Source organism: Macaca fascicularis, chromosome 19 (genome assembly GCF_037993035.2).
Source record: "Macaca fascicularis isolate 582-1 chromosome 19, T2T-MFA8v1.1".
NCBI lineage: Eukaryota > Metazoa > Chordata > Mammalia > Primates > Cercopithecidae > Macaca > Macaca fascicularis.
Window position 1 is genome coordinate 52361222 of NC_088393.1, and position 24358 is coordinate 52385579.

Below are 24358 nucleotides of genomic sequence, written 5' to 3' on the forward strand. Positions count from 1 at the left end.
GTTTTCATTTGCTTTTTCCTGGTGATCAATAATGTCATACTTCTTCACGGGCTATATTAACAATTTGTATGTCTTCCTTTGTAAAGTAACTGTTCAAGCCCATTATAATTGAGATGTTGGGCTCTTTAATATTGTATTGTACAAGTCTTTATATATTCTGGGTGTCAGTCAGTCTGAAATTTGGGCCGAGTTTAATGTAGAATAAGGGGCAATTCTTTGCTTGACATCTTTTTCCCTGGATTTCTTTCCTCACTTTCCAGGTCCCGTGGTCACCTCAATCTGTGTCATCGAGATCTTCAAGCCATTGGAGACTACAGAATCATCCACAGATTCAATGAAACAGGGATCAAAAATATTAAGAAAAAAAAACAATAAAAATTAGTAACACGACAATAAAAATAACACAAATAAAAAACCCAATACAGTATAACAACTATTTACATGGCATTTTTATTGTATAGAGATAGAAATAATTTGAAGTATACAAATAATTTGAAGTATACAGGATGATATGAAAACGTTACGTGAGAATACTATGGCCATTTTACATAACAGACTTGAGAATCCATGGATTTTGATATCCATAAGGGTCCCTAAACCAATTCCCCACTGATACCAAGGGACTACTGTATTCAGGATTTTTCACTTAGTTCATGAAGGATATTCATCTGTAGTTTTCTTTCCTTATAATTTCTTTGTCTGGTTTGGTATTGTCGGCTTAATGCTGGCCTCATGAGACAAGCTGGGGGTGGGTGGGCGTTCCCTTCTCTTTTCGTTTCTGGGTTTATTTACAATTCACATCTTTACTGTTTAGTAGAATCCACCAATGAATTAATCTCAATATTGGTTTTTCTTTTTTTTTTTTTTTTGAGACGGAGTCTCACTCTGTCGCCTAAGCTGGAGTGCAGTGGCGCAATCTCCGCTCACTGCAAGCTCTGCCTCCCGGGTTCACACCATTCTCCTGCCTCAGCCTCCCGAGTAGCTGGGACTACAGGCACCCACCACTGCACCTGCTGCCACGCCCGGCTAATTTTTTGCATTTTTAGTAGAGACGGGGTTTCACCATGTTAGCCAGGATGGTCTCGATCTCCTGACCTCATGATCCTCCCGCCTCGGCCTCCCAAAGTGTTGGGATTACAGGCGTGAGCCACCGTGCCCGGCCTTCTAGTTAATTTTTAATCGCATTTTAAGGTGTGAGCTGACAAACTTATTCAGCATCCCACATTATAGAGTTTCTCTATTGTATGAGATTTCTTATGACTGTGGGTTGTACTTTTCTGTAAAGTTTTACCACAGCTATATCATCTGGCACATTTCTCTTTGGTGGACACACCAATGAATGAAGTTATCACTGAAGAAGTCGCATCCATACCATTTTAGATGGCTGCACTGCCACATCAAGCCTTAAAGATTTAAAAGTTTTGAACTCTGAATTATATTGTTACTTCTGTATATGTACTCCAATGACAATGAAACATATTGCTATAAAATCCCTCCATGCTAGTCAAGATAGCCTAGGAAATGTTGCAGTAACAAAATAAACCACCAAAAATCTCAGTGGTGAGACACAATGAATTATTATTTCTTACTCTAAAAAGAAATCCAACACAGATCAGATAGTGACCTTCTATCAACCCAGTCTGGAATAAGCAGCCTCCAAGGTCACCTTAGCAGGGATAGAGAAGCCTGAGGATGTGTGTAAAGGCTAGACCAGAAAGTGGCTTCTATCACTTTTGCTCACACTCCATTGGCTAGAACTCAATCACATGGGCACATTCTTAACTGCAGGGGTTACTGGGAAACAGAGCCTTATTTGCAAGGAAATGATAAACACAGCACTGCCTCTGCCTTCAAATACCACTTCAAATACCACTTCTTTAGAGCTTCTCACCTGTGTACAGAATCTCATGGAAAACCTGAGTACTAATGTTCTTTCATAGTAAGAGCATGGGTTTCATTTCTGAGCACACTTTTGAATGTTCTTCATACAGAGAGTATTTTTCTAGTGGGGACTAAAAAATATCTAAAGACTTTGGCTGAAGACCTTACCATAATCATCCCAATTAGAATTTCCTTCCTGGATACACTCTTTAAAGGAAATTTGACCTTTAACTACAACCACTACCAAAAACCACCCATTTGTCGAGAGTCACCTACTTTGCCATTGCAGCATACAGCAGTCGATGGGAACTTCACAGAAGTTCTTGAAATCCACAATCCTTGCCTGGCACACTCCAGTGCTGCAGGCTGACATCATTGATGAGAGTGTTGCTGTCTTTTGCTCCCCCAGCCCTCCCACAGGCTGAGTAAGCCCCTATCATCTGGAATACAGTGTGGCTTCTGTTTTCCTAATTTAACCCTGACTTACTATGTTTATAATGTTTCTCTCTGCTCACATAGTCTTTGATGAGTCAGAAGGTCCTTGCCATGCTCACAATGTGTGTACTGTGTCTCATCTATATGCACTCTCTGATGGGCAAGGAGGTACGAATTACGACTGAAGCCCTTACCACATGCCTTACACTTATAGGGCCTCTCTCCTGTGTGGACTCTGAGATGAACATGAAGATCTGAATTCCGACTGAAGCCTTTACCACACTCATCACATTTATATGGTTTCTCTCTGTTGTGATCTCTTTGATGTAAGTGAAAATATGAGCTGTAACTAAAGCACTTTCCACACACTTCGCATTTATATGGTTTTTCTCCAGTGTGAACTCTCTGATGAGTGTGAAGAACAGAGCTATATGCAAAATCCTTTCCACACACATTGCATTTGTATGGTTTCTCCCCTGTGTGGACTCTCTGGTGAATGTGAAGGTGTGTACTTTGGCTGAAGCCCTTTCCACACTCACCACACCTATAAGGTTTCTCCCCTGTGTGAAACCTCCAGTGGACTTGAAGAACGGAGCTTGAACTAAAGCACTTGCCACACTCACTGCATTTGTAGGGCTTCTCTCCAGTGTGGACTCGCTGATGGACAAGAAGGTTCGAGCTCTGATCAAAGCCCTTCCCACACTCATCACATTTATAGGGCTTTTTCCCTGTGTGTACTCCCTGATGAATACAAAGAAGGGACCTAAATCCAAACCCTTTCCCACATACGTCGCATTTGTAGGGCATGTCTCCTGTGTGGACTCGATGATGGTTGTGAAGGGAGGAGTTGCGCCTGAAGCCCTTGCCACATTCTTTACATTTGTAGGGTTTGTCTCCCGGGGGGACTTTCTGATATCTGGGAAAGTGTGAGCTCTGTTTGCAGCCCGTAGGCCATTCATGGAACTCATAGGGAGTCTCGCTTGAGTGGGTTTTACAATGAACGATAAGATCTTGGCTCTGAATAAAGTTATTTCCATACTGGTCACATTTATAAGATTTTTCTCCTAGGTGAGCGCTGTGATGGACACGAGGATCTGTATCATCTGCAAAGGCCACCCCACAGTTATTACATGTGAAAGGCTGTGGTACTACACGGGCCGCATTATGTTGTTCAACTGTTGATTTCATACCCAAGTTTTTCCCACAGTCGGGGTGTCTACCAGGGTCCTCTCCTTTACATTCTTGGGACTCATGATGATCACGTGCGGTCCAATTGAGGCTGCCATCATGCCGAGCATGTCTATACAATTTCTCTTCCATGTAAATTCCCTTATATCTTCCCTGAGAGTTCTGGGGCTCAGTCATTATGTTGGCTTTCCTCCACGATTCTGGGGTAAGAACCTGTGTCAGGCCTTGCCATGCTGTGATATCTTGATTTTTGACAATGGCATTTACTACATAGTTTTCATTTTTAGAAATCTGAAGAGACACGCCTGCCCACTCTTCACAGAGGGAAACATCTTCTAAATGTGGGGAACACTCTTCTTGAAGGTTCATGACATAATCCTGACTCACAGTTAAATCCCGGATCCTTTGTTTCCAAATCTGCCAGCAACGAAGCACTTCTTGCGAAAGGTAACTTAACCCCTTTTCCTGAAGATTCAAAATGTTGTTTTTAATCCCATCTCCTATGAGAAGAAAGAGAATGTGGCTAAGAGAACAAGTCAATCATCTGTCCAGAGGTTTTGAGAAAATGAAATACGATGGGGTGGGAAGTTGTCCCTGTTCTAATTGTGAAACAATTAGAGCCATGGTAATTCTAACCTGTGAGCTGCCAATTAGAAATCAAGTGTTGTAGGGAAATTAAGAGAAATCTTGGCCAGGTGCAGTGGCTCATGCCTGTAGTAGCAACACTTTGAGAGGCTGAGGTGGGAGAATCACTCAAGCCCAGGAGATCAAGACCAGGCTGGACAATATGGTGAGATCCCATCTCTACAAAAAAATTAAAAATTGGGTCAGTTTTGCCTATGATCCCAGCCACTTGGAAATCTGAGGTTGGAGGATTGTTTAATCCTGGGAGGCAGAGGCTGCAGTGAGCCAAGATTGTGCCACTGCACTCCAGCCTGGGTGACAGAGCAAGATCTTTCCACCCCCACGCCACAAAAAAAGAAAAAAAGGAAGTCTTAGGAAAAATTTATGAAGGAAGAAATTCACCTCCCTGCTATAAGAGTAGTCAATAAAAAGCTTTCAATAATCTTGCTACAAAAGGTATGGGAAAGGCTCCCATTTTTATGTAGTGTATGTGTGTATGTAAATAATACATATTGATGGAGTGTTTTCTATATGTTGGGCAGAGTGAGGGACCCAAAGGGTCACAAGAGGTTTCAGAAACAAGCAACAAGTCCTATCTCCTGATAGCTTCCCTTCCTTCACATCACTGTCGTATGGAGGACTATCATGTATCTTTGTGTACAACCTGCACAACTGTACATGGTGAGCCTAAAGGGGATGGGGATGAAAAGGCAATGGGGATGAAAATGGGGATAAACATTGTGAAATATGGTCCTGGCATTGTGCGGGGATGCATATGTTAAACTTCTGAGATGAGCTTTAAGATACATCCTTTTTATTTTCCCCAAGGTTCTTTGTCTTCATGAAAAGATAGAAACCACTCAGATCCTACAATCCATTTCCTTAAGTTCTACCCTTTTAAGTTACTGCAGAATCTCAAACAGCCATGACTATGAGAATGGGGAACAGATACTGTGGCACTGTCAATGGCCTGGCACCCAGGGAAGCAAGACTGTGGTATATAACAAACAGGGGCCTGAGGCAGAAGAGGATGATCATATTCTTGGGACCCTAAGATGGGTTTCAAAATGGCATGAATATCATAGTCAAGTCCCACTGGATACCGCTTTGGTTCAAGCTCCTTTCTGGGTTAATTGAAAGTGACTTTAAGTTTATAAAATAGTATCAGGGAAAGGGAGACCATGAGCTGCTCCGAATGGGCTTAAGCAGTGGTTTCCCAATTGTTTTGATTGTAACCCACAGTAAAATCGGCATTGTGACTCAGTAGGAATAGGCACAAGCATCAACACAGACTGGTCACTAAAACAGAAGTTTTATCAGCTGATACTTACATACTATGTGCAATGCACTTTGATAAATTCTTTTGTTTTCTGTTCTATTAATCTACTTTGCTTTTTAAAAATTGCTAGTTATGACACAGTAATTTGATTTCAGGACTCGCTAAGAGGGTTTTATCCTGCAGTTTGAGAAACAACTGCAAGGATATGTAGATTTATGCAAAAGGCCCTGTGTCTACAGTTTACACTTTGGTTTCATGAGGTTATTTATTACAAACATAGGACCTAGGGCCAGATTAGGAGGGCTCAAATCCTAGTTCTTACAAGCAGTTGTGATCGTGGGCAAGTTATTAATTCTGTGACTCAGTTGTTTCATTCATTGATATGGTTTGGCTGTGTCCCCACCCAAATTTCTTCTTGAATTGTAACTCCCATAATTCCCACGTGTCGTGTCCCATAATTCCCACATGTCAGAGCCCACACACAGAGTCCTTACCAGGGCACTGCCTAGTGGAGCTGTGAGAAGAGGGCCACTGTCCTTCAGACCCCAGAATGCTAGATGCACTGACAGCTTGCACCATGTGCCTGGAAAAGCCACAAACACACAACACCAGCCCATGAAAGCAGCCAGAAGGGAGACTATACTCTGCAGAGCCACAGGGGCAGAGCTGCCCAAGACCATGGAAACCCACCTTTTACATCAGTGTGACCAGGATGCAAGACATAGAGTCAAAGGAGATCACATTTGAGCTTTAAGATTTGACAGCCCTGTTGGATTTCAGACTTGCATGGGGCCTGTAGCCCCTTTGATTTGGCCAATTTCTCCCATTTGGAACAGCTGTATTTACACAATGCCTGTACCTGCACTGTACCTAGGAAGTAAATAACTTGTTTTTGATTTTACAGGCTCATAGACGGATTAGACTTGGCTTGTCTCAGATGAGACACTGGACTGTGGACTTTTGAGTTAATGCTGAAATGAGTTAAGACTTTGGGGGACTGTTGGGAGGCATGATTGGTTTTCAAATGTAAGGACATAAGATTTGGGAGGGGCCAGGGGTGGGATAATATGGTTTGGCTGTGTCCCCACCCAAATCTCATCTTGAATTGTAACTCCCACAATTCCCATGTGTCATGGGAGGAACCCAGTGGGAGGTGATTGAATTATGGGGGCGGGTTTTTCCTGTGTTGTTCTCATGATAGTGAATGAGTCTCATGAGATCTGATGGCTTTAAAGAGGGGAGTTTCCAGCTGGATGCGGCGCCTCATGCCTGTAATCCCAGCACTTTGGGACGCCAAGGCGGGCGGATCTCGAGGTCAAGAGATTGAGACCATCCTGGCCAACATGGTGAAACCCCGTCTCTACTAAAAATACAAAAATTAGCTGGGCATGGTGGCACATGCCTGTAGTCCCAGCTACCCAGGAGACTGAGGCAGGAGAATTGCTTGAACCCGGGAGGTGGAGGTTGCAGTGAGCCAAGATAGCACCACTGCACTCCAGCCTGGCTACAGAGCCAGACTCTGTCAAAAAAAAAAAAAAAAAAAAAAAAAGGGGGCAGGGGGCGGTTCCCTGAAGAAGCACTCTTCTCTTGTCTGCCACCATGTGAGACGTGCCTTTCACCTTCCACCATGATTGTGAGGCCTCCCTAGGCATGTGGAACTGTAAGTCCAATACACCTCTATCTTGTAAATTGCCCAGTCTTGGGTATGTCTTTATCAGCAGTGTGAAAACAGAGTAATACATCATAAAAGGGGGCTAATAACAGTAACTATCTGTATTAGTCCATTCTCACGTTGTTAATAAAGACATACCCCAAACTGGGTAATTTATAAAGGAAAGAGGTTTAATTGACTCATAGTTCCATATGGCTGGGGTGGCCTCACAATCATGGCAGAAGGTGAAGGAAGAGCAAACGGACGTCCTACATGGCGGCAGGCAAAGAGAAAGCCTGTGCAGGAGAACACCCATTTATAAAACCATCAGCTCTCATGAGACTTATTCACTCTCATGAGAACAGCATGAGAAAGACCCCTGCCCCATGACTCAGTTGCCTCCTACCAGGTCCCTCCCACAACATGTGGGAATTATGGGAGCTACAATTCAAGATGAGACTTGGGTAGGGACATAGCCAAACCGTATCTCTATCTCATAAACTAAACTTAGGTAACACATAACTGTATATGAACCTCTGAGAAATAAAAATGAGGTTAGATATTTATCAAAAAGTAATCAAATAAACCAACACTTAGATTACACTTACTACATACCAGTAAGTGTTGGCTATTGTAACTGCCAATGAAACCAAAGTTCTCCCTTGGTTCCTTTAACACTGGTTTATCCAAAACATTGGATAAACATTGATTTTTCTCCAGAAGCAACCAATAGATCAAGGCCGTTGGTGATGTGTGAATTTTATCAGTCTCATTCTGAGAAATATGAGGAAAGAATGAGAGCCTAAATGTGTGAGTAGGGAAGGAGGGGTTACTACCTGCACTGAATGCCCACAGGCCAGGGGTATGAGATTTGGGGAGAGCTCCCTCACATCACAAGGGGCCACATCCTCACATTGATCTGTAAAAGCTCATTAACTGCAGAGTTCTAACCTGCACATGAATCTCTTAGGATTTTTCTTTCCAGTGGCCAATGCATCTTTTTGTGATCTAACTGGAATATTCTATCTGGTTTGAAATGATGATTTGAAGAAACAGGTTCAGTGGTCTGATGGTCAGTTACTCACCCACTGAGATAAGGTTCCTGAAGTTTTCCAGCATCACATCTTGGTAGAGGTTTATCTGGGCTTTATCCAATAGTGCCAGCTCTTCCTTGGTGAAGACAACAGCCACATCCTTGAATGTCACCCTTTCCTAAAACATCAACCACACGCCACATCAATCATCCACACAAATGACTGGTCTTAGTCTGTTTGGGCTGCCTTAATAAAATACCACAGTCTGACTAGATTAAACAAAATAAACTTATTTCTTCCTGTTCTGGAGGTTGGAAAGTCTAAGATCAAGTACCACCAAGATAGGTTTCATTCAGGTTTCTTCTCTTGGCTTGTAGACAGCTGTCCTCTCACTGTGTCCTTACGTGGCATAGGGAGAATGACAGCAAGCTGTGTTGAGTCTCTCTCATAAGGACACTAATCCTGTTGGATCAGGGATTCCCAAAGGACAATATTAATCAAATTATAAAATATGGCCCAGGAAACAGGCGCAGATAAATCTGCACTAAGGTGTTGTGCCAATACATAAGTCTAGTAGTGTTCCATGAGTTCATTTCTCATCACACACCAAGATTTGGTATTTTCACTTTTTCATGGCAGATTAATCTATTTTTATCATGTTAAAAGGAACTAAGAAGACAGGGTAACTAAAAGCATTGGCCCCTAGATTCAAAAAACACAAAAGAGAAAAGGGAGATTAGGATAAATAAGAACACTTCGATATCAACTAGGTATTAAAAAATAGTGGTATCAATGTGAAATTTCTTGAGTATGTTAGCAGTAATGTGGAAATGTAGGAGAATGCTCTTATTCTTAGGAGCTATAAGCTGAAATATTTAGGGATGAATTATAATGATGCCTGCAATTTATCCCCAAGTGGGTCATCAAAATAAAATATAGATATGTGTGTGTATGTACGTATATTATGCATATGTTTGTGGGTGATTCTGAACAACTGGTGAATCAAGGTGAAGATTACACATTATGCTATTCTTTCATCTTCCTGATAAATTGAAATTTCTCAAAATAAAAGGATGTGGGGAATAAGCTGATATTAATAACCATCTCCTAATCAAGAAACCAATTTTTACATAAAATATTTCTATCGCTGCATATATCACACTGCTCAGAGTTAAGTATTTACAGATATGTTCTCTCAATAGACGCTGCATCTCTAAATAAAGCAGAGCTTTCAAACAAAAGTTGTAAGCAGTTACAAAGGATTTCACAAGGAATATGTTACTAACAATTGTCCAACTACCAAAATCTGACAATGATTAAAACCAAAATCTAGGGGAGTCAGCACTGTTGTCCTAATAGCACCACTCTCTCAGTAGCACTACTGTTAGAGGCAACAAAATTGAATTGGAGTTAACCATTCAGGAAATACAGATACCCTGAAGCCTGCTTGGGGTGTTCCAACGTAGGGAGAAGGGGTTAGGAATAGAGGTTCACCCAGCATACTCCCCATTCTCCATTCTCTGCCTCAACTATAGAGCCTGGGAAAATAAAACACTCATTTCTCCACCACCCTTGTAGCTGGATGGATCCCTTGTAGGAATCCTAGGCAGCGATTGTCACAGGATACAGGTACAAGGACAACCCCAAAATATTAAGAAACCAAATTTTATAAACTAATAAACACATGCAAAAATCTTTAAATCTTTTCTTCTATGAAGTATTCTTGTAAAACCATCTATGAAGTATTCTTGTAAAACCTTAAACCTAAATCTATTCAAGCATCTGGTGCTTCCACTTACAAGAAATACTGTGGATAGAATAACACATTGAAAGACACCAAAAGGAAGCAAACAAATGCATTCCAAATGTAGGAAAGAACACAGGACACCAAACTTGGTTTCTACAACAAGTTAATAGCAGGAGAGAATAAAGTAGAGGGGCAGATTTCTCTGGATTAAAAGAGATTATGAGATGTAACAACCAACTATATGATAGTATAGACCTTGTTAAGATCCCATTTGAACAAACTAACTGTTAAAAAAATTTTTTTTTAGATAATCAGGGAAATTTGATTATTGTCTGGGTATTAGATAATACCAAATAATTATTGATTATCTCATTAGTCCATTTTTAAGGAAATATATACTGAAATACATAGAGAGTGTGGTAAATTAGGTTGCTGTTTAGAAATATCCTCTTCCATGCTCTCCAGTCCCACTAAAGGACCAGAGTGTGTCTCCTTACCCCTTTAGTTTGGACTTGGAATGGAACTTGCTCTGGCTACCAAAATGAAGCAGAAGTGATAACGTGCCAGTTCTAAACCTGGGCCTCGAGAGATCTCATGTGTCCACTTGCTCTCTTGCCCCTCTTCTTCACTATGAGGACACACCCAAGCTAATCAAAACCAGCAGAGTGCTACCAAATATTCATGGCATTGGTTTTAGGTCCAGGAGATAACCATTGAGGACGCTGTTATAGGAGGCTGGAAAAATGGTGACCTGGGTGATGTAGTGGTGAATATTTGGTAAACTGTTGCTGTAAGTCAGAAGATAGAAAATGGACATAATGAATCTTGGACTTGGGCAAGATGGTTTCTAGGCAGAAGGATAAAAGTGTGAGCTCATTCATTTTAGTTGCATATATAATAAGGTACTATACAAGAGTGAGGTACTCAGAGAAAAACCAATACAGTGTGAAATAACATGCCTCTTTAAAATACTTTGGGAAAGAAAAAACGGAAAAAGAGATTAAGCAAATCTCTTTGGCAAAAAGTTAATTGTTGAAACTGCATGATGGGTACTGCAAATGGAGGATCATAATACCATTTGCTCTTTTTGTGTATTTTCATAATTAATTTTTTCATGATTAAAAGAAAATCCTTCCTCCACACTGTGATGGTCTTTTTAATGTGTCAACTTGGCTAAGCTACAGTCCTCAGTTATTGAATCAAACACTAATCCAGGTATTGCTGTGAAGATAATTTGTAGATGTGATTAAAGTCCATAATCAGTTGACTTTAAGGGAGATTATTCTAACTAATCTGAGTATGTCTGATTCAATAAACTGAAAGGTCTTATGAGCAGAACTGAGGCTTCCCTGGGAGGGGGAGAAATTCCCCCCACAGACAGTAGCTTCAGTCTGTCCAAGAGTTCTGGCCTACCCTTCCTGATGGGCTGCCCTGTAGATTTTGGACTTGCCTAGTTAGCCCCCATAATCATGTAAGTCAATTCCTTACAATAAATCTCTTAATATATATCTCTTACTGGTTCTGCCTTGCTGGTTGAACTCTGACCAATACATACCCATTCAAATCTTGCTACTTATTCAACTAGACCAGTGACATTTAGAGTATGGTCATGTATATGCTGCCCATGCACTCGGATGCTGTGGCAACACCAAACTGCTATAAAAGTTTCTGAACTTACTCTTAATTCTTTTTCCCTCATGGGGCAGTGACAAGCAGTTCATGGACTGGTACTGGTACTGGTACTGGTACATGAACCACACTTAGAGTAGCACCAAAGCAGACATCTTGAAATCTGTGAGTTATTTCTTCACTTCTATAAAGGGAGTCAAACCGCCTGCCTCACAAAGTCATTATGAGCAAGATAAAGTACCTAATACATAGCGGTCACTCAAAAAATGCTGACCTCCTTTCAGAAAACAGAAGTGTCTGGTTCCTCACAATGAACAGTATATTTAAAGAGAAAGAAACCCTTAACTTACCTGGAACTTCATCATATCGTCTTCCTTTTGGAAAGGGCAGGATTCTGGAAAAGCAGAACTGCAAAGAAGAAAGAATCCATGAGATCATGGATTCAACAAGTTATGAATGAACATTTGTTCCTTCCTTATCTGTAAAAGTTTCTCACAATTTCTCCACTCCCTAGATATCATCTCTTCTCACTCTGAACAGACTGAACTCCCACCTTCTCAAGACTTCCCTCGATTTGGCCCCAGTCCCTCAATCTCGAACCACTGTGTAACTCCTCTCTCTCTCCTCAAGGTTTTGGGTCAAAACCTGCACATTCTTTTCCTTTGCTCAGACTTGTGAATGAACTGACATAATCTACATCTGAATTTCGCAGGAAAAGAGGCCCCAGAATTGCTGATTCAGGGAGCAATCTCAGGGCTGGGCACAGTGGCTCACGCCTGAAATCCCAGCACTTTAGGAACCCAAGATGGGTGGATCGCTTGAGGCCAGGAGTTCGAGACCAGCCTGGCTAACATGGTGAAACCCTGTCTCTACTAAAAATACAAAATTAGCTGCCTGTGGTGGCGGGCGCCTATAATCCCAGCTACTCAGGAGGCTGAGGCAGGACAATCACTTGAACCTGTGAGGCGGAGGCTTCAGTGAGCCGTGATTGCACCACTGCACTCCAGCCTGGGCAACAGAGACAGAGCTGTCTCAAAAAAAAGAAGAGAGAGAGGAGAGAGCAATCTCAGGATGACAGGGACCTTCTGCTATTTCCACTTTTCACATGCAAGACTTGATTTTGTATGGCTAGGCCTGTGGTCTAAAAAACTTGAGGTTAGCCAAGATATACAAATTAAATCTCAATTTTTATTATGTTAATCAATAATACAAATTTTTAAACATCTACACCTTGACTCTTGGCTTCCTAAACTATCTCTCCAGCACCCATTCTATCCCCTGCTTTTGCAAATATTGATGACACACCTATGACATAAAAGACACATCCTCTGCTCTGGAAATGCTCACAGTATACTGAACTATAAATGTTCTCAGACTGCAGGTAGTCCAAAGTAGGTAGACACAGACCTTCTAAGCTTGCCACTTCATATACACTAAAGCCCCTTCCTGTTCTGCTTTTATCAGTGGATTCCCTTGCCAATTAGCTTCCAGTTGGGTTCAGCCAATGGGGAAAGCCAGCAAGAGATCCAGAGAAGGGACAAGAGTGAAGTCAGGATATTTATCCCCCCAGGTAAGCTGTGGAATGGCTATGTTCCATATCCATTTACCAAAGGTCATGGTCTCCATCAGGCAGCTGTCATCCCATAAATCTTTCTTCAGGTTTTAGTGACTGCCTCCTCACTTAGCCCTTCAGTCCTAAAGGCAGTAAGTTATCCTGCTATCACTAGTTCTGAAATATTGCAATATCCTTTGCTGATTACCACAGCCTGCCTACAACTTTATAGATTGTGCCTTTATTAAGCTCTTCTCAAATTACCCAATTTGAGTGTTCTATTTATTTTTTATTGGGATTCCATCTGATAAACCCTGTAAACACAATTGTCTCTGGCCTTTGTGGAGAAACTTAGTGTATAAAATTGCCACTTTAGGTACTGTGGAAACTGCAAAGATTAAAAAATAAAAGCCCAAAACCATGTTTCTGCCTTCTCAGATAGTGCTTTTCAGACTATCTGTGATAAAGTGATAAAGTCTGTCACAGACTGATATTTTGGTAAGATACAGTAAAAAGAAATTACTGGAAAAAGGAAATTAAGAAGGTATGCAATTTAAAGCCCAATTGTTATTATTATTAATAACAATAATAATTGTTAATCGATAAGACAAAATTTTAAACATTTGCACTCAAGTTCTCAAATTATCTGGTCACAGACCAACATCATTTATTGGCACTGGTCTGTTGGCTACCCTTTGAATTGCAGCTCACAGGGTTATAAAATCAGATTAAAAGACTATGAAATGTCTTTTTGGTAAATCCTTGGACTCCTTTTCTCTCCTTTCCTACCTTTAAGAGACATCATTAATCACATCTTATTTGGGGTTCCAACAAAGGGCAAAATAAGGAGTATTCAACTCATCAGTACAGCATGAATTACATCGTTTTACAATAATTAAAAGCTACTAAGAAAACACTCCTCCTTTCCCCTGTCAAAAAACTACAAATCCTAAAAACAAAAATAACCAAGCTATAGTCTTTTATCCACTGCACTTGGTAAGGATCTTATCATTTAACAAGCACTCAATGTTTCTCGATATTAACAAATGCAGAGATAGAATTGGCTTGGATATTATACATTAGATGCATTTGCAAAGACATAAACTCACCTTCTACTTCCAGTACCTGTTCTCACTTAAGAGCCAAAAATGGGACAGGTTTATTTTCAAGCACACATCTACACACATGCACTCACACATATATGGTTGGGGGTTTGGTTTCCTGAATTTCTGGCTTCAGACACTACCTGCCTGTATCAAGTCAGGGCCATGGCAGGAACCAGAATGGCATATTCAAATTTGAGGGGAATTTAATAAACAGATGGCTTACAATGGTGTTGGCTGGGGGTAAGGAAATCACAGTGGATAAGGCTCTATCCTGGGAAGTGACAGGGAGGTGCTATTATAATACCCGGGCCTTAAGAGGTAAGGGGAGGGAGCAGTCCCTGGAGCCGGGAACTGAGAGGACCATGTGGCCAGGGCCACCCAAACCATGATCTGTTGTTAGAAGGGCAGCTAATCTGTGACAATCCTGCAGAGAGAGAACTGGGGGACAAGATACTCCAAATCACAATTCTTCCTCTCTCCAAACTTTTCTGTTGAGACTTCCCATTGGCCAAAGACAAGCAAGGCCAGAAGGCAATTGTGGCCTTTCAGGGCAGACAGCAGGGGAAAAGGTGGGGCAGCCAAAGACATGGGGCACATGGCACCTCAAGACTCTTGTTTTTTCCCTACCTACCAAAGTCCACACAGCTCTCGCACACAAATGCCTTTCTCATCCTTCAACCTGACAACTACTCTGATCTGAGGAATGCATCAGGAATGAGACCAGAAGCCCATATCAACCTCTTCAGGGAATGAAGACCTAGAGGAAAAGTGCAGCTGAATCTGGAACTGCAACTGCCCAGAAACACAATCAGAAATGTAATAAATCCTGCATTACACCTAAAATAATTAACACAAATTCTCTAACTTTATCAAATATACAGAGAGCGTTCAAACTTCAAATTTGTTGAGTGCAATTTAACAACTTATATTTGCTCATCTGCTTTATAATCCTCAAAGTCCCTACTCCCTGGCTCACAGCATGTGAGGTGAGAATGGAGTTAATAATTTGGGGCAGTTCTTTTCTTTTCTTTTCTTTTCTTTTTGTTTTTTTTTTTTTTTTAGACGGAGTCTCGCTCTGTCGCCGAGACCCGGAGTGCAGTGGCGCGATCTAGGCTAACTGCAAGCTCCGCCTTCCGGGTTCACGCCATTCTCCTGCCTCAGCCTCCCGAGTAGCTGGGACTACAGGCGCCCGCCACCACGCCCGGCTGATTTTTTGTATCTTTTTTTAGTAGAGACGGGGCTTCACCGTGTTAGCCAGGATGGTCTCGATCTCCTGACCTCGTGATCCGCCCACCTCGGCCTCCCAAAGTGCTGGGATTACAGGCGTGAGCCACCGCACCCGGCCTGGGGCAGTTCTTTTCAAAATAAATTCGGTGACATTAAACTCCAGAGTTATTACGGTCTGAGTTGTTTCTTTATTGCCAGAAGCCAGAACCTCTGCCCTGACGTTAGAAATGCCCCGCTGGAGTCAGAGCTGCCAAAATCCAGAGTTCAGACCCAAGACAACTCCCCCTCCAAGAACCTAGGGGTGCTGAGCCAGAATCGCCCCCACCAAACTGAGCGAGAACAGCCCAAACCATCCTCTATACCCAGAGACACGCTGATTAGGCAAATCCCTTATCCCATTCAGGGACGCACAGACCCAGCCATTACTCCTGAACCCTGAGCCAGCGCCCCCCTGCCCTCATCCAGAGATGCACATCCCAAGACTGACACTAAGCTTCGACCCGAGGACGCACAGCGCGAGTCGCTGTCACGAAACGTGAAGAAGATGCACTGTTTTCTCAAACCCAGGGCTGCTCCCCAAACCGAGCCCAAGCTCTCCCCATCCCATCCCAGGTGGGTCGCGCCGCTGAACTTCCCCAGCCTACCCCACCCACGAGGCCTTATCATTGGTCACCAGTCCCCTCTTCCACTTCTCCTACTTCAGTCCACAGGGACGGGTCACAGCTGCACATCCGACACCCCTACTCCTGGCTACGCCTCCAAGAGGGGCGCGGTCCAGGCGGGACTCACCCCAACATCCCAAACAATGTCGCCTGCAGCGTGCGTCCGGTACCACGGCGCATGCGCTAGGAGGCCTATGGACCACAATCCCCAGAAAGCCCCGCGCGCCGCTGTGACCATTCGCAAGGCTACCCGGGTGAAGTCAGGGGTTGGCCGGAAGTCCTTTGACTTCCGTGCATTCGTCTAAAATAATGGCAATCATAATAACGATAAAATAATGAAATGTAAAATAAATCACTAATGAAATGTTAAATAAATCACTATCAACGATGAAAAGAAAAAGTTTCAATATTTTACTACTTGGAAATGAGCACTTTACCATTCTACTGAAGACTTTTATGGTGAAGACTTTTATAGGCATGCCCTTCAATGTTATAACCACGAAACTTTTCAATTAAGATTCATTTATATATTTTCCCTCCCCGCCCCTCACCATGATTTGTTTCTGTTGATGAAGACTCTGGATAATCTACACTTGCGATATAACATAGCCCTGTAATTTGTTTCCTAGTCTCAGGAGAAGCAGAAAGAATTAACAACCACTGTCTGAATCCTTAACAGCGGAATTGCAGGAGTACTGAGAGCCTCCTAGAAGAGATACAACACAGCATAACAAGAAAACGGGAAGTTTTCAGATTCTTTTTTGAAAATTTCCCCTTGTTTGGCCTTAGGCTTTATTTTGCTGTATGTTATTGCATTTAAGATTTAAGATTTCTATTAAAGAAAAATTTGGGTACCCTAATGGGGTAAGAAAATTGAATAAGAATTCCATTAGAGGCCCACAGTTTTAGCCTGGACGAAAGCCCTAATAACGGGTGAGAACAATCTCTCCTAGGAATAGTCGCCTGGTCCTGCTGGCAGAGGCTCTGTTTGGAATATCTGGCTGGCATTCTCTTTTCCACACACCCTCAAGCTGTAGGGATTGTGAGGCAGTTCCAGTCCTGGACCAGACAGGTAAGTGAAGACCCCCACCTCTAGGCAATGGGCAGGAAATGGTTGAATAGTATCCAACTATAGCTTGACATTGCAACTTAGGGCACATAAAGGGACAGTGAAATTCTTTTGGCTTATCTGTGTCTTTTGATGTTTACATGTTTGATGTTCTTATACGTTGCTCTAAGTTGAAGGATTACTTGATTTAATCTGACATACTTGAATTTTAACGAGTTCAGGAATATTTTTATTTTTGGCCTAATACAAGGTTAATTTTTGTGACATCTGTGTCTATTGGAAAACCATGTGTGTCCTCTATCAGATGGATATGCATACATTTATGTTTTCACCAAACTTGCTAACTGTGCTATTTAAATTTGCTACATGCTTATTTGTGTGCTTGCTTAGATTTTTTCATTATGCATCTGTCAATTATTGAAAAGTGCATGTCAAAAAGGCTCCCAGGCTGGGGGTGGTGGTTCACGCCTGTAATCCCAGCACTTTGGGAGGCTTCTTAACTTACTACATTAGTAGTACAAATCCTAGTATAATCTTGATAACCAAATTATACCATAAGAGAACAACAACAACAAAAGCCAGAAAACTAAAGGAAAATGTCTCAATGAATAGAACTGCAAAATTTTATGAAAAGCAGCAAACAAAATTCATCAATATATTAAAATTATTACAGTACAACAGTGATGCATGGAAATTCATCATTATAACTTTTAGCAATATAATTCATCTTATTAAGAAATATTACTTTATAAAACATATCACCATGAAAATAAATGTCAATCAACAGGTTGAAAGTAATTTTCTTGTTAATGCATATAACAGAAGAAAAAGCATCAAAACCTATAAAAATACACAAAAAGAGTTCATAAATAAGAGAAATACCTAAACAGAAAGAAACAAGGAGTAAATAGCAAGGGAAATACAAAAGAATAAGCTTATAAGAGGATGAAGAGGCAGGGAGAGGTGGCTCACACCTCAAATCCCAGCACTTTGGAAGACCAAGGCAGGAGGATCGCTTGAGACCAGGAGTTTGAGACAAGCCTGGGCAACATAGTGAGACCTTGACTGTACAAAAAAATTTAAAAGGAAATTAGCCAGGTGCAGTGGTGCACACCTATAGTTCCAGCTGCTCAAGAGGCTGAGGGTCGCTTGAGGCTCTGATCCCACCATTGCACTAAAGCCTGGGTGACAGGGTGAGATCCTAACTGAAAAAAAAAACAGGATGGCCAATATCTTCTACCTGGAAAAATTCACAGTAATATAATGCCATAATTGTTCACCTGATGGGAAAAAAAATAAAAATTAAAAGGATTAATAAGAGCCAGTTTTTGGGTTTTTTTTCGAGCTGGAGTCTTGCTCTGTCACGAAGTCTGGAGTGCAGTGGCATGTGATCTTGGCTCACTGCAACCTCCGCCTCCCAGGTTCAGGTGATTATCCTGCCTCAGTCTCCCAAGTAGCTGGAATTACAGGTATCTGCCACCATGCTCCACTAATTGTTGTATTTTTAGTAGAGACAGGGTTTCACCATGTTGGCCATGGTGAAAACTCCTGACCTCAAGTGATCTTCCTGCCTTGGCCTCCCAAAGTAACAGCCAGTTTTATTGTGTGCTTGAGGAGATGAACATCTCATCTACTCTGGTTAGAGTATAAGTTGGTTCAGCCTTTTACAAGAAAATTCCTAGACCAGGCACAGCGGCTCATACCTGTAATCCCAGCACTTTGGGAGGCCGAGGCGGGTGAATCACCCAAGATCAGGAGTTCGAGACCACCCTGACCAACATGGAGAAACCCCATCTCTGCTAAAAATACAAAATTAGCCAGGTGTGGTGGCGCATGCCTGTAATCCCAGCTACTCAGGAGGCTGAGACAGGAGAATTGCTTGAACCTGGGAGGCAGAGGTTGCAGTGAGCCAAGATCATGCCACTGCACACCAGCTGGGGCAACAAGAGCGAAACTATGTCTCAAAAAATAATAATAATAATAAAAAATAAATAAATTTTTAAAAGTAAAAATAAAAAATAAAAGAAAATTCCTTTTTAATTATTACATTTACGATTTCTAGGGAACGATCCTACAGAAATACACATTTATAGGAATATGTAAAAAAGCAGTTCACTGCAGAATTATTAAGAGAAAAAAGTAGATGTTCACCAATAGCAGTTTATTAACCTAAGACACCCATTGTATGAAATGTTATGCACAGTGAAAAAGATTAAGGTAATTGTATATGTATGAACATGGAAAGATCTCCGAGGCAATGTAAAAAACCAAACCAAAACAAGATGCAGAATAGATAGTCAATATGGCAGCACTTAAGTAAAAACAGACACACAAACCCCAAACTCTGTTCCTAACTATACACAAATATGGGTGTGAATATTTAGAAACCGATCTGAAACAACTAAGGTGAAATCGTTAATAATGGTAATTTGGGGAAACAAATGAAAGTAACAAGAGAGAGGAGATTGATATAGCAATGGGACTTCCATTTTAACTTAAAAAAATTAAAACATAAGGAAATATTATCTTCAACATACATGTAATTTGCAATAGCAAAAAGAGAAATGAAGTCTTAGAAATATGCAGACATTTAAAAAAAGACTAGTGATGTGAAGTCATTATCCTCAGCAGACTAACGCAGGAACAGAAAACCAAACACCACACATTCTCACTCATAGTGGGAGCTGAAAAATGAGAACACATGGACACAGGAAGGGGAAAAACACACATTGGGGCCTGTCATGGGGTGGGGTTGGGGGAGGGAGAGCATTAAGAAAAATAGCTAATGCATCCTGGGCTTAATACCTAGGTGATGGGGTGATAGGTGCAGCAAACCTCCATGGCACACGTTTACCTGTGTAACAAATCTGCACATATACCCCAGAACTTAAAAACAAAACAAACAAACAACAACAAAAAAACAAAAACGAAACAATAGTGGCAAAATAAACAAAGTCTCAGACTGAAAAAGTGACAGACCAATTTCTGGTTCAAATTCTGTTTCTCAACCCAGGTGCCATAAAGTAAAGACAAAGAATTTGATTACATATTGCAATTAAGACATACAGCAAATAACTAGAAAAATTATTCTCAACACAAATGACGGTTAGTAGCTAATTTCGTGAAGAGGAAGTGGTCACAATACAATGAAGGGGGGGAAATGAACACTTGAAAAATGGGTGAACAGCTAAACCTGGTGCTGTGTGCCCTGTGGTCCCAGCTACTCAAGAGGCTGATGCAGGGGAATTGTTTGAGCCCAGGGATTGGAGATTGCAGTGAGCTATGATTAGGCCACTACAGTTCAGCCTGGGTGACACTGCAAGACCTTGTCTCCACACTTTTTTTTTTTTTTTTGAGATGGAGTCTAGCTCTGTTATCAGGCTGGAGTGCAATGGTGCCATCACGGCTCACTGCAACCTCTGCCTTCCGGCTTCAAGCAGTTCTTCTGCCTCAGCCTCCTGAGTTGCTAGGATTATCAGGCACGTGCCACCACGCCTGGCTAAATTTTATATTTTTAGTAGAAACAGGGTTTCACCATGTTGGCCAGGATGGTCTCGATCTCCTGACCTCATGATCTGTCTGCCTCGGCCTCCCAAAGTGCTGTGATTACAGACGTGAGCCACTGTGCTCGGCCTAAAATTTTTTTAAATTAAAAATTAAATAATTAAAAATGGGTGAAAGGCTTGACAAGTCAGTGAAATGAAAAATGTCAAAAAGACACCTTGATTGTTAGCAATGAAATGAAAACCAACATCCTTTTTATATATCAAGTTGACAAAGATTAAACATGTTTATTGTAAATCACGTGAACCTCAATAGTGTGAGAAAATAGACACTTTTACATTTTAGGTTCAGCGAAAAAAGAAAAATGGTTTTTCCGCTGCTCTCACATCACAAGAATCAACACAGAAGATTTCTGTGACCATATGTATGGGGATTTCTCCCGGTCAGTCAAGCACACAATCCATTCTGCTGGGGACACCAGCTGGGTATATTCTAATTCATTTATGACACTATGTACCTGGACATAGTATTAGATTACACAGGGCTCCGTTCCGCAAGACCGGCCTCCAACTCTCATAACAATGGCAAATCCTACGTTGTTTTACCTGTGCTTCTGACCGACTGGCTACATATCAGGTTTCCACCACTCCCTGTTTTAGTTGCATTAATTTGCTAGAACAGCTAACAGTACGCAGGGAAACACATTTACCATTTTACTATAAAGGATATTGCAAAAAATTTGGAACAACGATTCATGGGGCCCCGCATGGGTGGAGGGGTACCCTACTTTCCAGGAAGTTTTATCCAGAAGCTCTCCAAACCCAGTCCTTTTGGGTTTTTATGGAGGCTTCATTACATAGGCATGATGGGTTAAACCATAGGCTATTGGTGATCAACTCAACCTCAGGCTCTCAATCCTCCTGGAAATTGGGGTTAGGGCATTGCCATTCTCAGTCTGAGTAATAGGATTTACACAAACGGAATTTTAAAACAGATTAGCATAACTGAAAACTTAATTAGATGATTGAATTATCTGGAACCACACCTTGATATTCTTAACCCAATCACCCTCATCCAATGAATGCTCCACTCAACTGGCCCCGAAGTCTCTAGATGGTTCCAGAGCAGCAGAATGTTTATACAACGCATACTCCACTTTTTCTTAAAAGTCTTTTCGCTTACATGGGTAATTCTTAAACTGCCGTGCATCACGGTCAAGGGGAGGGCTTGTTACAAAACAGATCTGTGGATCTCCGGGGTTTGAGGGTTGCAAGGATGCTGCTGGTCTCAAAACCACAATGTCAGAACCACAGCACAGGATGGTTTTCAGTGTTTAAGTACATTTAATTCATACTATATTTGGCCAATGAAACTTGAAGTTCTTAGATTGTCTCAAATGCGTGACATGACATCAAATCAGGAGAGCAATTTCCTATGAGGTGGAGCCTGGGAAAGTTGGGGGAGACTCCTGGAAAGAAGGAGTGAAGCTCCGCCCTTTCCGCTGACAGGCTGCGCCCAAGGCTACTTAAACCCGCCCTGGCGAGCCTCTGCTCAGATCTTCGCAGAGGAGAGCAGCGTCCGGAGCGTTTTGCGGTCTCTGCGTGGACTTGGAGCTTACAGCGTCTTGCGACTTGGAAGCGGATTCAGACGACAGGACAGAATACTTGGGTAAGTGAATCTCTGTCTGTCTGTCTTATTGGTTTGTTTATTTCCATTTTCTTAAGGAGCACATACCTCACAACACACACACATACACACACACACACATACCCACACACTCCTTTATTCTGGGGGTCAGAAAATTGGTAGGGGGCCCCGGGAGCTGCAGGTTTCCTAATCATGTCTGCGTCTAAGAACAGTGGGGTCTTGTCTGGCTCTTCCTATGAGCGGTCCCCCAGCCCTGACTCTCCGAGATCCATGCTAACCTCACCCAGCTTGTCCCTCTCCCCTCCCAGAAACTCAGACTTAAGAGAAAGCTCCTCACCAGGGATCTGCAGCTACCATTCACCATCCTCTAGGGCTTCACCACACTCACCTCCGTCATCACCAGAAACCCACAAGCTCCCATTTCCCGTTCCTAACCGTGATGGGCAATCAGTGAAGCCACTGGGCTCTCCCGTGTCCTCCTCTGGGGATTCTTTACAGTCACCACGTTCATCGATAATATACCACATGTTCTTACTGCCATCACCCAGCAGCTCACCCCCAGCTCTAGGGGAGTCTCCTGTGTCTCCCAGCTACTCTCCAAACAACCCCAGATTTCAGCTGGAGTCAGCCCCCCACACCCAGGAATCACATACAGACTCAGAAGCCTCAGGGCGCTCCTCCCCTATGTCTTTCATCTCTTCACCCCCAGCCCTCAGGGACTCCCCTGTGTCTCCCAGTTACTCTCCAACCATCCCCAGCTTTCTGCGGGAGTCAGCCCCATGCAGCCAGGAGTCCCCCAGAAACTCACAGGTCTCAGGAGATTATGAGCGGTCCCCCAGCCCTGACTCCTCAAGATTCATGCCTGCCTCTCCCAGCTTCTCCCTCTCCCCTCCCAGAAACTCAGACCCAAGGGGCAGCTCCTCACCAGGGATGTGGAAGTACCTTTCATCATCCCTCAGGACTTCACCACGCGCACATCCATCATCAGCGGAATTTCACAACTTTACATTTCCCCCGGCTAACCAAGCAGGACAGTCACTGATGTCATTGTGCTCTCCCGTGTCCTCCTCTGGAGATTCTTCACAGTCACCCCGTTCCTCAATAATATACCATATGTTCTTACTGCCATCATCCAGCAGCTCACCCTCAGCCCTCAGTGACTCTCCTGTCTGCACTCAGGACTCACCACCAAATTCACCAGTTTCACTGAGTTACTCCACAATCTCTCTCATGTCTTTATCCCCAGACCACAGGGACTCTTCTGTCTCTCTCAGCTGCTCTCCAGCCACGCCCAGGTTTCAGCTGGACTCAGTTCCAGGCAGCCAGGGATCCCCTACAAACTCACAGACCTCACTGAGTTACTCCCCAGTCTCTCTCTTGTCTTCACCCCCAGCCCACAGGGACTCTCCTGTCTGTCCCAGCTACTCTCCAACCACACCCAGATTTCAGCGGGACTCAGTTCCAGGTACCCAGGACTCACCACCAAACTCACCAATTTCACTGAGTTACTCCCCAGTCTCTCTCATGTCTTTATCCCCAGACCACAGGGACTCTCCTGTCTGTCCCAGCTACTCTCCAACCACACCCAGATTTCAGCTGGAGTCTGTTCCAGACACCCAGGAATCCCCTACAAACTCACACACCTCACTGAGATATTCCCCAGTCTCTCTCATGTCTTCACCCCCAGCCCATAAGGACTGTCCTGTCTGTCCCAGCTACTCTCCAAACACGCCCAGATTTCAGCGGGAGTCAGTTCCAGGCACCCAGGAATCACCTACAAACTCACCAATTTCACTGAGCTACTCCCCAGTCTCTCTCATGCCTTCACCCCCAGCCCTCAGGGACTCTCCTGTCTGTCCCAGCTACTCTCCAACCACACCCAGATTTCAGCAGGAGTCGGCCTCCTACACCCAGGAAACACCTACAGACTCACAGACCTTACTGCAGCCCTCCGCCATTTCTTTCACCTCTTCACCCCCAGGCTTCAGGGACTCTCCGGTGTCTCCCACCTTCCCTCCCGCCTTCCCCAGATTTCTGCAGCAGTCAGCCCCAGGCACCCAGGAGAACCCTAGAAACTCACAGGCCTCACGAGATTATTTCCCTGTGACCTGTGTCTATACAGG

The 24358-nt window shown here is 42.8% G+C and overlaps 1 protein-coding gene across 6 annotated transcripts; it reads right to left on the reverse strand.

The window, feature by feature from the left end:
• ZNF285 (zinc finger protein 285) lies at positions 1-16200 on the reverse strand. Of its 6 annotated transcripts, none has more exons than XM_074023856.1 (5): positions 16143-16200; positions 11819-11876; positions 8144-8270; positions 5902-5990; positions 1-311 (listed from the first exon to the last, which is right to left on the reverse strand). In XM_074023856.1, the coding sequence occupies exons 1-5, from the start codon at positions 16193-16195 to the stop codon at positions 297-299; spliced, it is 342 nt and encodes a 113-aa protein (XP_073879957.1). In that variant the 5' UTR covers positions 16196-16200; the 3' UTR covers positions 1-296. The 6 variants fall into 6 exon arrangements, with proteins under 6 accessions (XP_073879957.1, XP_073879955.1, XP_073879956.1 ...); XM_074023854.1 differs by lacking the exon at positions 1-311 and adding an exon at positions 421-4004; XM_074023855.1 differs by lacking the exon at positions 1-311 and adding an exon at positions 421-4004 and having other exon boundaries at positions 16052-16169.
• Positions 16201-24358: the final 8158 nt, after the last annotated feature.